The sequence below is a fragment of the Nicotiana tomentosiformis genome, chromosome 8 (assembly GCF_000390325.3).
Source record: "Nicotiana tomentosiformis chromosome 8, ASM39032v3, whole genome shotgun sequence".
Taxonomy (NCBI): Eukaryota; Viridiplantae; Streptophyta; class Magnoliopsida; order Solanales; family Solanaceae; genus Nicotiana; species Nicotiana tomentosiformis.
This window is the reverse complement of record NC_090819.1, coordinates 25,204,044-25,218,559: the sequence shown is the minus strand read 5'-3', so window position 1 is coordinate 25,218,559 and position 14,516 is coordinate 25,204,044. Positions and strand designations below refer to the sequence as shown.

The window sequence follows — 14,516 nt, the reverse complement described above, 5'->3', positions numbered from 1 at the left end:
GGCAATTTGAAAAATAGTATGGAGTAGATTTTCTTGTTGGGATATTGATGAATCTTAGTATATTGATTTAAGTTTAGTCTTTTTTTCCTACCTCATTATGATTCCATCATTAATACTCCCATTTATTGCTTTTAGAATTTATTGAAGTAGGTGAAAGAACTTCTATCCTTCTTTGATGGGAGTTTATATTTATGAGTTATTGTTAATGGATTTATGCTAGTTCTTAATTAAAAGAAAGGATTAGTTATTTGAATATACTTACTTCTTCACATCACTTTTAATACTAGTCTTGATCTTAACAGATGGAGGAGATTTAGGTGATGTATTAACTGAATTAGTCAAGATAATCCAAATAAGTTTAGTAGATTGAATCACACATGAAGTGTCTAATGTATCATATAATTATGAGTAGTTACATAACTGAATTCTTGTTAGGCATTGCAGAGTAAATGAATATATCTGTGAGAAGCATTTTAACTCATTGGGCAGCTTAGCATGCTTACCGTTAGCAGAGAGGCCTTTAGCCTTGGATGTTCAGGTCTTGGCCAACCAGTTTGTCAGATTGGATATTTTCGAGCCAAGTCGAGTTTTTGGCTTGTGTGATTTCGCAGTCTTCTCTTTATGATCGTATCAGAGAACGTCAGTATGATTACCCCTATCTGCTTGTCCTTAAGGATACGGTTCAACACGGTGATGCCAAGGAAGTCAATATAGGGGACGTCGGTGTATTACGGATGTAGGGAAGACTATGTGTGCCTAATGTAGATAGTTTGCGTGAGTTGATTCTCCAGGAGGATCACAGTTCGCGGTACTCCATTCATCTGGGTGCTGCAAAGATGTATCAGGATTTGAGGCAACACTATTAGTGGAGATAGATGAAGAAAGACATAGTGCAGTATGTTGGTCTCATCCAAGTTCATACTTCAATTCAAGGTTATGAAACGGTCGATTGCAATAGTAATACCCAACAAGGAGTCGGGGTCGAATTTTACATGGAGCTATATGTGGGATTTAGGAGTATAAATTGCAGTGTAAGAGTATGAACTATCTTAAATTACACTTCCACAGATTGATATTTGTTCTATGTCAATTCCAATTTAAGAGTGCAAGATTAAGTAATGAAACTAAAAAAATATTTTTGTTGTTGTTTTTCAAATACTGTAAAAGGCCTAGGGTATGACCTTCACCTAGGTGTTTGCCTAACGGGTTGTAAACTTTAAAGCTTGTTTTATTGGTCTGGGTGTATTATAGCTATCAACACTTGAGTACCCATTCAATACCTCTCGGTCAGAGAGTGACTTTGTCCAATTTGGCTTTCTTAAGTCCTAATGGGTGTTGAACAAAACGGTTCATACAAAGCTCAAGTAAGGTTTTACTATCTCTAGATTCAACCCTTTAATTAGGACTATGAATCTCTTGATTCACCCCCAATATCTTGTTAGCCAAATTTTTCTAGACTAAGTCTCTCTTTATCAAGTAGAAACCAAGTCAAATAGGCATGAACTAATATTTACAACCATTAATTCTACAACTAAAAGCACGAACAAGGCTAAATAATAAACACCCAACCATAAACAAGCAATAAATCAAACACCCATTAAGTTTACACTCTAGGGTTGGGTGACAACCCTAGTAAAAATCTAGCTATTCATGCTTAAGAAGGAAGAAATGATAATTAAACCCATATTGATAACTAAAATAAAGAAATCTATGTTTAAAAAGCTCAAAATGGCAAAAACTATTAAAGAGAGTAAAGACAAAACGGCTACTGTAGCTTCTGATGTCAAAACTTAACCTAAAAAAGTGACTCTTCTCTTTATACAGAGCTGGAATTTTCTGACAAAAATGTCCTTTCGGAGGTTCTGCGGCCGCACAATTCCATGTGCGGTCCGCACTTTGCTTCAACCTAATAGGATTGGAATCTTGCGGCCGCACAAATCTGAACCGCGGCCGCATCTCTCTCTTTCTGTGGTCCGCACATTTCTGAGTGCGGCCGCACATGGCTCTTTTGAGGACCGCACAAATGCAACTGCGGCCACATAGCTGATCTGATGCGGCCGCACAATAATTGTGATGTCGTACTTCCGTTGAACTTGATATGAAGGTTCTTTGAACTTTTGCTCTTGCCTAGCTTCTGCGGCCACACTTCTCACATATCTCTAATAAGTTCTTCTGCACAATCTACGGCCGCAGATGATGTTCTGCAGTCTGCACTTTAAGCTTCTGTGTCTGTTTTTGTCCTTGAGTTCAGATCGCTCCTTCTTGAGTTGGATTTCATGTTGGAGGCTCATTTTTCAATATTCCTGGAATTAAGCATATTTCATCTATTTTCAGGAACACAATTAAATGCTTTTGGACTACAACGAAAGCTAAAAGGTGCTAATAAGTAGTCAAAATTTCCACTTATCAACTCCCCCAAACTTAAGCTTTTGCTTGTCCTCAAGCAAATAAAGTAATTCCTACATCTACAAGTTAAGAGCTATTTCAGCTAATCAAAGATGCATCAATCACACATCAATTGGGACCAACAGTTACCCATAATACTTATGAATTATTAACAAGGGGATGCATTGAGCTTTTAAGCGCAAATAGTTCTAATGTGACACTTGAGCATCAAGAAATGACTTTATTCATCAAGGAAGCTCGCTCTTTCATATAGGTCATTGTGGATCCCAAACTCCTCATCCTCTACTCTTCGTTAGCATATCTCATTAAAGAATGTAGCACTCAATTCAAAGATTTGTGAAAGGTTCGCTCATCTCTCTCAAAAGAATATCACAAGTACGACTCTAAGTACCATATGCTTTCCCCTCATGTAGATCACCACTAATGTAAGTTCACTCGGCTTGAAATCGTGTAGGATTTTTTCGGAATGCAATGAAGGCTTTTGTACTAAGGTTGGATATGTTGTAATACAACGGGTTCATCTTTCCTTAAGCGCTCCACTTTCTCTTATCGGCTCATGTTTTGCCAACTCTTTGAGGCATTTGCTTTTCCTTAGGGGAACTAGAGAGACTTAACATCGCTATTTCTTGGTCATGATATTTATTTTCTCCTTCTTTGTTTTCTCCATGCTTTGTATCATTACTATTCTTTGAAATCCCTTCAACTCTTCAACTTATTCACTTTCTTTTTTCATTTTCCTTTTTGTTCTTCTTTTTTATTTTCTTGCCTTTTCTTCTCTTTATTTCTTTTCTATTTTTGTGCCTTGATACTTTTTTCAAACTCCTCTTCTCTCCCCCAAACTTACGTTTTTAGCCATTTATTTCACAAGAGTGTTAAGAAAAATTCGGGTGCCAAGAAAGTGTCACGACAGAACAGGTAAAGGCTTGTAACATGGTGATCAAATGAGAAAGGTTTTAGAATCAAATGGGTTGACTCTGGATAACAACATTGGTGGGCCATGGAAAATTTTAAGCGGGTCAAGGAGAGCCTACAATCATTTCTCAAGCCAAGCAAAAATTAAAATTTTGCCTAGAAACATATTCGGGGCAAGTTCTAGACCATTTGCACGGGTACTTGGACTTGCAACAAAAATATCTCACCTCTCACACAGCTGGATTGTTAAAAAGGATAGAGTCGAGGACCCACAACGACTATATTCAAGATTGAAAATCACTATGGCTCGACTAAACCACTCGATGATTGCCTAAGTCAACACAAGAATTACAAGGTCACTAACTAGAGCTATTTCTTTCCCCAAAAAACTTATTTTTAACCATAAACACGTAGTTAAGTGTGTTGGTACCAAGTGATGCATGTTTGACTCTTCGAGCTTGACTCAATTAGGTCTTTTTATTCCTTATTACTACTATTCTTACCTAAACACCAAAATGGACTCAATCCCTTAAGAAGGTTGTCACGCCATCCATCGTTGGGAAGAGTCACCCGGTTCACATAAAAATTACCTTTGGAAAGAACCGTGGCATTAAGAAAATCAAAGGCTTATTGTCCATTCAAACATAAAAAGAAGCTATTGGATTAAACAAGAAGCTACTGAATTAAACATTGACTAATAAGAAAATAAAATAAAAAAGCTACAAAGCAAGCTACCGCAAGCATAATGAATATACATAATGAGGGAGGAAAGGAGAAAATATATACATCAATAGAGAGAGAAAGAGGAGAATCTATACATGATAAAAATAAAAAGGAAATTGTTATCAATTATTACAAACCAAATGTCAAATCATCCAAATATCAAATAACCTCCCCCCCCCCCCGAATAAAAGTAAACATTGTCCCCAATGCTTAACAAAATAAGAATAAAGAAGGGTAAGAGTGAAGAGGACTCCCTATGTGCCTGTGTCCATAGCAGCGTCACCACCCTCAGTCTCCTCTAACTGGATCTCATCATCCTCGGCTCTGGGAGTAACTGGGTGGGTGAACATCTGGCGCACCGCCTCAGCAGTGTTAGCAGCTAGGTTTGGCTCCTCAAACTGGCCAGCTGGTGCCACTGGTGCTGCTGGATCTACTGGATCTGTCTCCATCAGCATATCAAATGGAAGGTCCTCAGCGGCTGATATCTTGATGACCTCTCTCCTCATGTTGTCTAATGATTTCTTGGATGCCTCGGATTTCTTCATCTTCTTTACCTACTTCCCAAGCTCCTCAATCATTGCTTCATGTGCTACTAAAGTGTTCATGATGGTCTGCTGATTCTCCAAAATCTTCTTCAATATATCCTCCACCGTTGGAGAAATTTAGGGTGTCGGGGTGGATGACTATGCTACAATAGCACTTGATAAGTTAGACAGCTTTGTAGTAGCTATCTGCATCTAGTTGTTGAGGCTCGCCAGTGTCTGGGAGATTCGTAGCGAAAATATTTGATGAGTGGGCATAGGCACCGGCCTTAAAGTCGAGGTAGAGGGAACTGATGCTGAAGGCTCTGAATAAGGAGTTGGAGGCATGGCAGCTGCACTGGTAGAAGGCACTGCTAAAGTAGAAGGCATGTCTGCTGACTCTGCAGCTACCATCGAAGGCTCATCAGACTGACCTATGGTAGTAGTCGGCTGACCCTTTTTCTTTGGGTTTACCCCACCCATCAAAGAATACCATGAGAAATGTTTCTTCGCCCGCACCTTGGTATCAAAATCCCTCGCCTCCACCCCCGTATTCGTAAGGTACTCAGTGATAGTGCTGAGATACGGGTAAGAGGTGTCACCTTGCCTGGCAACCAAAGTCATGTTGGCCGACATAACGACACCCACATTGATTGGGTACCCGGACATGATAGAAGTGTCTAGCACTGCCCTCGGAATCGGAAGATTAGTTTCATTTTGGCATGGATCTAGTCTGCTACATACAAATTCCTGGCATCCCTTTGCCTCAAAATTTAGGGTGTTCTGCTGAATGGAAACCCCTGTTGTGATCCAAACTGGAGGTGGCCCTGGAGCTGCAAGAATCTCAGCTAGCCATGGGTGAGTTGCATCACCCATAGCCAGCTTTTCCAAATATTGCACTGGCTCAACATCTTCAAACCCCAAGTAGGTGTTCAAGGTGTTCTGATCAAACCTCACTTTCAGGTTCCTCACTTTTGTCACTTTGGTCCCCTTCTTTATGTACGCCATATTAGCGTAAAATTCCCGGACCAAGTACTCTTTGGCATCTATCACACTTTTAGTGAACCATGTCCACCTTTTCCGCTCCCGGAACTGTCTCGACATCGCTGGGTTGTATTTATCAAGGTCTTTCAATAAGAACTGACGCTCAAGAGTGAGCGATCTCGATGACCACCACTCTCTGAAATGAGAGAAGGCTGCAAGACTGACGAATCTATCTTCCTAAATTTCTTTCTTCTTCAACCTCTCAAGGTCGGCTACTTTGGTATCACCCCCCGGCCATCTTCTGTGAGATAATCAACATACACTGTGGTAGCAGGTGCATTAGGGCATATGTGGTTGAAGGTTACGAAGCTTGACTGTTAAATAGAGAATGCCCTGATCTACGGCCGCACACACTTTTCTGCAGCTGCGATTGAATTTCTGTGAACCGCACAATTTCAAGTACGGTCCGCACAATCTTTCTTCACCAAAGCCCTAATCTATACTTCTACGGACCGCACAATTCCTTGTGCGATCGCACATTTAAAAACTTAATCGGGAAGCATTTTTAGGGTTTCGATTTTATGCACAAATTGGACATTGTAGTAGCACTTAAACATGAAAAACCAAATACCCATTCCCCAAATAGCAACTAGGAGTTTACCCAACACAATTCACACCCCACATAGATATGAAATTGACAAATGGTCTAAAATAACTAGCAAGTTATAAACTAAACTAAGAAAATTAAAGAATCCTAGAAATGATTTGAACATACCAGTGATGAAGTGGTGTTAAGGAATGATCATAGATGCTCAATTAAGTGGCAGATGATTGAATCGGTTGTCTGCAAGATTTTAGCCTTTGTTTAAATTTCTTAGAGATTGGAAAGTTTCAACAGTAGCATTAGGGATACTATTTATACTAACCGGTTTTGGCTAAGGGTTCAAGAGATGAGTGCGGCCGCAGAATTCGTTCCGCGGTCTGCACTCTGTTACCTATTGTTCAAGTTCCCTTCGTTGATATGCGGTCCGTATAATTAGCTCTGCGACCGCAGATGTTGATGCGGTTCGCAGATTTCCTTGTGCAGCCGCACTTTGGTCATTTCTATGATAAACAAACTTCAGAGAGTTTGCATTTTCACATCTTAAATTGTGCGGTCCGCACAAGAGTTATGCGACCGCAGTTGACTTCTGCTATAACATTCAAAATTATGCGGTCCGCACAATACATATGCGGTCCGCACGTTTTTCAATACTTAGCCAATTTTTCTGAGCACAGTTCCTGCAACACACTTCAAAACTAGTTAGCACAAAATAAGACCTATCTAAAGAAAAAGAAACATGGGTTGCCTCCTAAGAAGCGAGGCATGATGCAAATTACCATCATTTGAAATGAATTACCGCCACGACATGGCCATCACCAACTTTTCCCAGATAATGCTTCACCCAGTGACCATTGACTCTAAATACCTCATCATTTTTATTCTTCAAGTCCAAATCACCAAAGGGTGTCACACCCACAACCTCAAATGGGTCACTCCATTTAGACTTTAACTTTCCGGGAAACATCCGTAACGGCGAATTGAACAACAACACAAGATCACCCTCTTTTAACTCTTTGTTCCAAATGTACCTATCATGAAGATATTCCACCTTCTCTTTGTATAAGGTCTAACTTGTGTATGCATGATACCATAACTCATCCAACTCGTTCAAATGTGCCACCCTTAAGTTGGCGGCGACATCCCACTCAAGATTCAACTTCTTTAAAGCCCACATGGCTTTGTGCTTAAGTTCCATCGGAAGATGACAAGATTTTACGAACACCAACCAATATGGAGACATTCTGATAGGTGTTTTGTAAGCTGTCCTATAAGCCAATACATCATCATCAAGTTACTTGGACCAATCCGTCCGGTTAGCATTCACTGTTCCAGACAAAATGCTCTTTATCTTCCGGTTGGATACTTCCACTTGACTGCTTGCTTGTGGATGATAGGGAGTTGTGACTTTATGAGTGACACCATACTCGGTGAGTAAAGTGTTGAAAGATTTGTTGCAAAAATGCGATCCCCCATCACTTATGATAGCCCTTGGAGTACCAAATCTTGTGAAATTTGTTTTCTTCAAAAATGCCACCACACTTCTCGCTTCATTGTTGGGTAGAGCAACGGCCTAAACCCATTTGGACACATAATCAACCACGACCAAGATGTAGGTATTTCCACAAGAACTCACAAAAGGACCCATGAAGTCAATACCCCTCACATCGAAAATATCAATCTCCAAAATAGTGGTGAGGGGAATTTCATTTTTCTTTGAGATTACACCATCCCTTTGACATTCATCACAACACTTGACCAGATCACTTGCACCCTTGTAAAGGGTGGGCCAATAGAAATCGCAATTTAGCACTTTGGCCGTTGTTCTTGCTCCACTATGGTGACCACCATATGGCGAAGAATGATAGGCCCCAAAAATTTCAACATGTTCCTCCTCCGGTACATATCTTCTAATCACTCTATCCGTACAAATCCAGAAAAGGTACGGTTCATTCCAATAATAGCTTGACAATCCCGTTTGAGCTTCTTCCTTTGGTTTGAAAAGAACTCATTCGGGGTGATACCACTTAGAAGGAAATTTGCTAGATCCGCGAATCATGGCACCTCTTTCATTGAAATACCTAAGAGTTGCTCATCGGGGAAGGAGTCATTGATTTCAAGTCCATCATGCGGCCTCCCCTCCTCCTCCAAACGAGACAAATGGTCTGCCACTTGATTTTTACTCCCTTTTCGATCTTGGATGTCAATATCAAACTCTTGAAACAATATCACCCATCTCATCAACCGGGATTTGTAATCTTTCCTGCTCATAAGATAACTCAGTGCCGCATGATCCGTATGGACAATCACTTTTACACCCATCAAGTACGGGCGGGACTTCTCAATAGCAAACACAATGGCAATGAGCTCTTTCTCCGTAACGATGTAGTTGACTTGGGCACTATTCATTATTTTACTAGCATAGTAGACCAGATGAAAAATCTTATTGAGGCGTTTCCCCAAAACAGCCCCTACCGCTACATGGCTTGCATCACACATGAGCTCAAAAGGGACACTCTAATTTGGAGCGGTGATAATGGGAGTAGTAGTCAACTTGAACTTTAGCAAATGAAAGGATTTCATGCAATCATCATTGAAGTGAAACTTAGCATCTTTCTCCAAAAATCTTGCACAACGGGTTCACCACTCTAGAGAAATCCTTGATGAAACGCCGGTAAAATCTGCGTGACCTAAGAAACTCTGCACGCCTTTCACTGAAGTTGGAGGTGGAAGTTTAGAAATCACCTCAATATTTGGCTTGTCGACTTCAATGCCGTTCTTTGAGATCTTGTGGCCAAGGACAATGCCTTCTTTGACCATGAAATGACATTTCTCCCAATTGAGCATCAAGTTTGTTTCTTCACATATTGACAACACTTTATCCAAGTTTTCGAGACAATCATCAAAAGAATTCCCGACCACCGAGAAGTCATCCATGGAGACTTCAAGGTAATCCTCCACCATGTCCATAAAGATCGCCATCATACACTTTTAAAAAGTCGTCGGTTGCACAACCCAAATGGCATCTGCTTGAAGGCAAAAGTACCATAAGGACATGTAAATGTAGTCTTCTCTAGATCCTCTGGAGCAATAAGAATATGGTTGTAGCCATAATACCCATCAAGAAAATAATCTAAAGCACGGCCGGCCAATCTATCAAGCATTTGATCTAGGAAGGAAGTAAAAAATGGTCCTTCCTTGTGACTTTGTTGAGTTTACAATAGTCCATGCACACTCTCCACCTGGTCACCGTTCTTGTAAGAATTAACTCATTCTTATCATTGTTGACCACCGTCATGCCCCTTTCTTTGGGACACATTGAACCGGAGAAGTCCACGAACTATCAAAAATGGGATAGACAACCCCGACATCCAACCACTTGATAATCTCCTTTTTGACAACTTCTTGCATGGCTTTGTTGAGTCTCCTTTGATATTCAATAGATGGTTTGGAACCTTCCTCCAAGTTAATCTTGTGCATGCAAAATGTGAGGCTTATCCACCGAATATCCGCCAATGTCCATCCAATAGCCTTCTTCCTCTTTTATAGCACCGCCAATGTAGAGTCTACCTGCACGTTAGTCAAACAAGAGGAAAGAATAACTGGTAAAGTAGAAGAAGGGCCAAGAAATTCATACCGAAGATGTGGAGGCAGTGGCTTCAACTCCAAGATAGGAGGCTCCTCGATCGAGGGCTTTGTTGGAGGAGTTGTCCTATTTTCAAGATCCAAGAACAATTTGCGGGGCTCATAAGTGTATGACCCCATTCATTGCAACGAGTTCGCACATTCCATGAAGCCATCCATTTCATCATCATCAAAGTTTAGCAAGATGACCTCCAATGTATCATCAACATTCATCACATCACTTGTTTCATCTATAATCACATTGGTCACCAAGTCTACGAAAGAACACACCTCTTTGCTATTGGGTTTCCGCATAGACTTACACACATGGAAAACCACTTTTTCATCACCAACTCGTGAGGTAAGTTCTCCGGCTTCAACATCAACCAGGGCCTTCCCCGTAGCAAGGAAAGGTCTACCAAGAATAATTGGCACCTCATAATTAACCTCACGATCAAGAATGACAAAATCCGTCGGAAGAATAAATTTATCAACACGAACCAATACATCTTCAATCACTCCCGATGGTCTCTTCATGGTACGATCGGCCATTTATAATCTCATAAATGTGGGTCTTGGTTGCCCAATTCCCAAAGTCTTAAAAACCGAATAGGACATCAAATTGATACTTGCCCCAAGATCACAAAGAGCTTTTGCAAACTCGGCACTCCCAACGATACAAGGAATCATGAAAGTGTCGGGATCATCCAACTTATGAGCCATTGAATGCACAATTTCACTCACTTGATGAGTCATTTTTATAGTTTCAAAATTCATCGATCGCTTCTTTGTCACTAAATCCTTCATAAACTTTGCATAACTGGGTATTTGCTCCAAGGATTCAACCAATGGCACATTGATAGATAGGCTCTTCATCATGTCAATAAACTTTTTGAATTGATTCTCGCCATTTTCCTTGGCTAGCCTTTGAGGATATGGAGGAGGAGGCCTAGGCATTAGTGCCTTAGCCTTTTGCACTACCGGTTCCGGTATGTCAACAATGTGATCCCTAGACGGGTTCACTTCCTCTTGAGCTTTCTCCACATTGTCATCAATAACAATCCGCACTTCCTCATTTGCTTTCACCACATTGTCCGGGATCTCATCTTCTTGAACCACTTGCTCGTCATCCACAAGCTTCTGTTGATTCGAGGTAGGTGCATCCCCACCTTTTCCACTCCTTGTAGTAATGGCCATGCATGTCCCGTGTTGTTTCCACCCTTTGGGTTCACCACCGTGTCACTTGGTAGTTCCCCCTTAGGATGAGTGTTTAGGGCTTGATAGATTTGCCTTATTTGGACTTCCAAGTTTTAGATAGATGTATTGTGAGAGGCAAGCTGGGCATCTGAGTTGGCATTTTTCTTCATCATTTGCTTAAACATGTTTTCAATTCGTCTCATCTCATTTTTGGAAGAATTTGGACCATGGGAAGGATAAGAAGGCGGGTTGCTCGGTTGTTGATACATCGGGGGCCTTTGAAAACCCGATCCCTGATTGCCTTGATTATTGTTCCATCCCCCTTGGATGTTGCCTCCCCAATATCCTTGATTATTTCCACTCAAATTGCCTTGGTTATTAACACCACTCCAATTTCCTTGATTATTGTTACTATTCCAATTCCCTTGATTGTTTCCACCATTCCAATTACCTTGGTTGTTAGAATTCTAATTCCCTTGATTACCTTGAGGTCGCCATTGTTGTTGATTCGAGCCTTGAGAGTTGTTTATTTACCCTTGAAAGTTGTTCACATATTGCACTTCCTCCTCTGGTTCATTGTAAGATTCATCTTGATCAAACCCACTATCTTTTTGCACATAATTCTCCACTCGGTTTTGCACTTGTGGACCTTTGGGCCTTCTTTTGTTCACCATCATACTAACTCCCTCCATGGCATTGACTTGCTAAGGAATTTGCACTTGTTGAAGTTGAGCTTTGGCTAATTGATTCATTGTGGTGATAAACTCGGCAATGGCTTGCCCATGATCATGTAATTCTTTATGTAGGTGAATCACATTCGGATCACCTTGAGGAACATTTGCTCTACTTTGCCATGCCAAAGAAGTATCTGTCATTTTATCAAAAATATCACGAGCTTCTGCATACGGTGTTGTCATGAAATTTCCACCGGCAAGTTGATTAACCACGCACTGATTGGTAGTATTGATCCCCCGATAGAAAGTTTGTTGAATCATAGCCTCTGTCATGTCATTATTTGAGCACTCTTTGACCATAGTTCGGTACCTCTCCCATATTTCATGCAACGACTCACTGGGCTCATGTTTGGATGCTAGAATCTCGTCTCTAAGAGTAGCCATATACCCGGGAGAAAAGAACTTGGAAATAAATTTCTCCGCCAATTCATCCCATGTATGGATGGAGTGATTTGGCAATATTTCTAGCCAATCCAAGGCTTTCCCCCATAGAGAGAAAGGAAATGGCCTCAACAAGTGTCCACAAACCCCTTCAAGTGTTTGTATGCATTTTGACTTGGAGCCCCGATGAAGAATCCCCGTTACTCTAACAATGTGAGCATTACATTCATGATTTGAAAGTTGCCCGCCCTAATGCGGGGCGGGACAATGGCACTTGCATACCCTTCATTCGGTAATACCCGGTGTAGAGCATCTCTTGGTAGAGGTGGAGGTAGAACTAGGATGTTGTCTTGAGGTGGCCGGCCTCTTCTATTTGCTTGAGGTTCAAGAGAAACTTCTTTAACTTGGTCATATTCAACGTCCACGTCTCCCAAAGGCATGTTTCCGATTTGATCGGTTGTTGTTTGCCATTTTGGTGCCTACAATTGATTTACACAAATCAGTAACAAGGAAGGAAAAGAAGACAATTCTCACACAAAACCAAATATATAGCTAAATCCGTTTTCATACTCCCCAGCAACGACGCCAAAAATTGGTCTCGTCTAAGTTCACACCTCAATTCAAGGTTATGAAATGGTCGATTGCAATAGTAATACCCAACAAGGAGTCGGGATCGAATTCTACAGGGAGCTATATGTGGGATTTAGGAGTATAAATTGCATTGTATGAGTATGAACTATCTCAAATTATACTTCCACAAATTGATGCTTGTTCTATGTCTATTCCAATTTAAGATTGCAAGATTAAGTAATGAAACTAAGAAATTATTTTTGTTGTTGTTTTTCAAATACTGTAAAAGGCCTAGGGGTATGATCTTCACCTAGGTATTTGCCTAACAGGTTGTACACTTTAAAGCTTGTTTTATTGGTCGGGGTATATTATAGCTGTCAACACTTGAGTACCCACTCAATACCTCTCGGTCAGAGAATGACTTTGCCCAATTTGGCTTTCTCAGGTCCAAATGGGCGTTGATACAAAGCTCAAGTCGGGTTTTACTATCTCTAGATTCAACCCTTTAATTAGTACTATCAATCTCTTGATTCACCCCAATTTCTTGTTAGCCAAATTTTTCTAGACTAAGTCTCTCTTTCTCAAGTAGAGGCCAAGTCAAATAGGCATGAACTAATATTTGCAACCATTAATTTTACAACTAAAAGCACGAACAAGGCTAAATAATAAATACCCAACCATAAACAAGCAATAAATCAAACACCCATTAAGTTTACACGCTAAGGTTGGGTCACAACCCTAGTAAAAATCTAGCTACTCATTCTTAAGACGGAAGAAATAGAAGAAGAAATGATAATTAAACCCATATTGATAACTAAAATAAAGAAATCTATGTTTAAAAAGCTCAAAATGGCAAAAACTACTAAAGAGAGTAAATAAAAGCGGTTACTGTAGCTGATGATGTCAAAACTTAACCTAAAAAAGTGAAACTCTTCTATTTATATAAAGCTGAAATTTTCGGATAAAAATGCCCTTTCGGAGGTTCTGCAGCCGCAAAATTCCATGTGTGGTCCGCACTTTGCTTCAACCTGACAGGATTGGAATCTTGCGGCCGCACAATTCTGAATCGCGGTCGCATCTCTCTCTTTCTACGGTCTGCACATTTCTAAGTGCGGCCGCACATGGCTCTTTTGCGTACCGCACAAATGCAACTGCGACCGCGTAGCTGATCTTCTGCATCCGCACAATAATTGTGCGGTCCATACTTTCGTTGAACTTGATATGCAGGTTTTCTGAACTTTTGCTCTTTTCTAGCTTCTGCGGCCGCACATTTCATGTGCGAACTGCACTTCTCACAAATCTCTGATAAGTTCTTTTGCACAATCTGTGGCCGTAAATGATGTTCTGCGGTCTGCACTTTAAGCTTTTGTGTCTGTTTTTGTCCTTGAGTTCAGATCACTCCTTCTTGAGTTGGATTTCATGTTGGAGGATCATTTTCCAATATTCATGCAATTAAGCTTATTTCATCAGTTTTCGGGAACATAATTAAACGCTTTTGGACTTATACGAAAGCTAAAAGGCGCTAACAAGTAGTCAAAATCCCCACTTATCATATGTCGCCCGGTACCTAAATTGTCAACAGGTGAAATATGAGCATCAGCGACTGGGTGGATTGCTTCATAAGTTAGAGATTCCAGAATGAAAATGGGAGCGGATCACTATGGATTTCGTTGTTGGGCTCCCACAGACTCAGAGGAAATTCGATGTAGTTTGGGTGATTGTGGATAGATTGACCAGATTAGCTCATTTCATTCATGTGGTTACTACTTACTCTTCGGAGTAGCTGGCTTAGGTTTATATTCGCGAGATTGTCAGGCTTCATGGCGAATCGGTATCTATCATCTCTGACCGGGGTAGGTAGCT

At 40.7% G+C, this 14,516-nt stretch overlaps 1 protein-coding gene across 1 annotated transcript; it reads right to left on the bottom strand.

Moving 5' to 3' along the window:
- Nucleotides 1–9,613: 9,613 nt before the first annotated feature.
- On the bottom strand, nucleotides 9,614–10,968 carry LOC138897206 (uncharacterized). Its single transcript, XM_070183167.1, has 3 exons — nucleotides 10,401–10,968; nucleotides 9,933–10,280; nucleotides 9,614–9,717 (listed from the first exon to the last, which is right to left on the bottom strand). The coding sequence occupies exons 1-3, from the start codon at nucleotides 10,966–10,968 to the stop codon at nucleotides 9,614–9,616; spliced, it is 1,020 nt and encodes a 339-aa protein (XP_070039268.1).
- Between the last annotated feature and the right edge of the window lie 3,548 nt (nucleotides 10,969–14,516).

Bases quoted from the DNA above. Each gene is read 5' to 3' on its own strand.
- LOC138897206 (XM_070183167.1), bottom strand. From the start codon at position 10,968: ATGGCCATTACTACAAGGAGTGGAAAAGGTGGGGATGCACCTACCTCG. The intron at 10,281-10,400 runs GTATCAATTTGA...GAGTGATTGAAG, and splicing joins TCTTTGTGATCTTGGGGCAA to ATGTATTGGTTCGTGTTGAT. The intron at 9,718-9,932 runs GTGCGAACTCGT...ACTAACGTGCAG, and splicing joins AATGGATGGCTTCATGGAAT to GTAGACTCTACATTGGCGGT.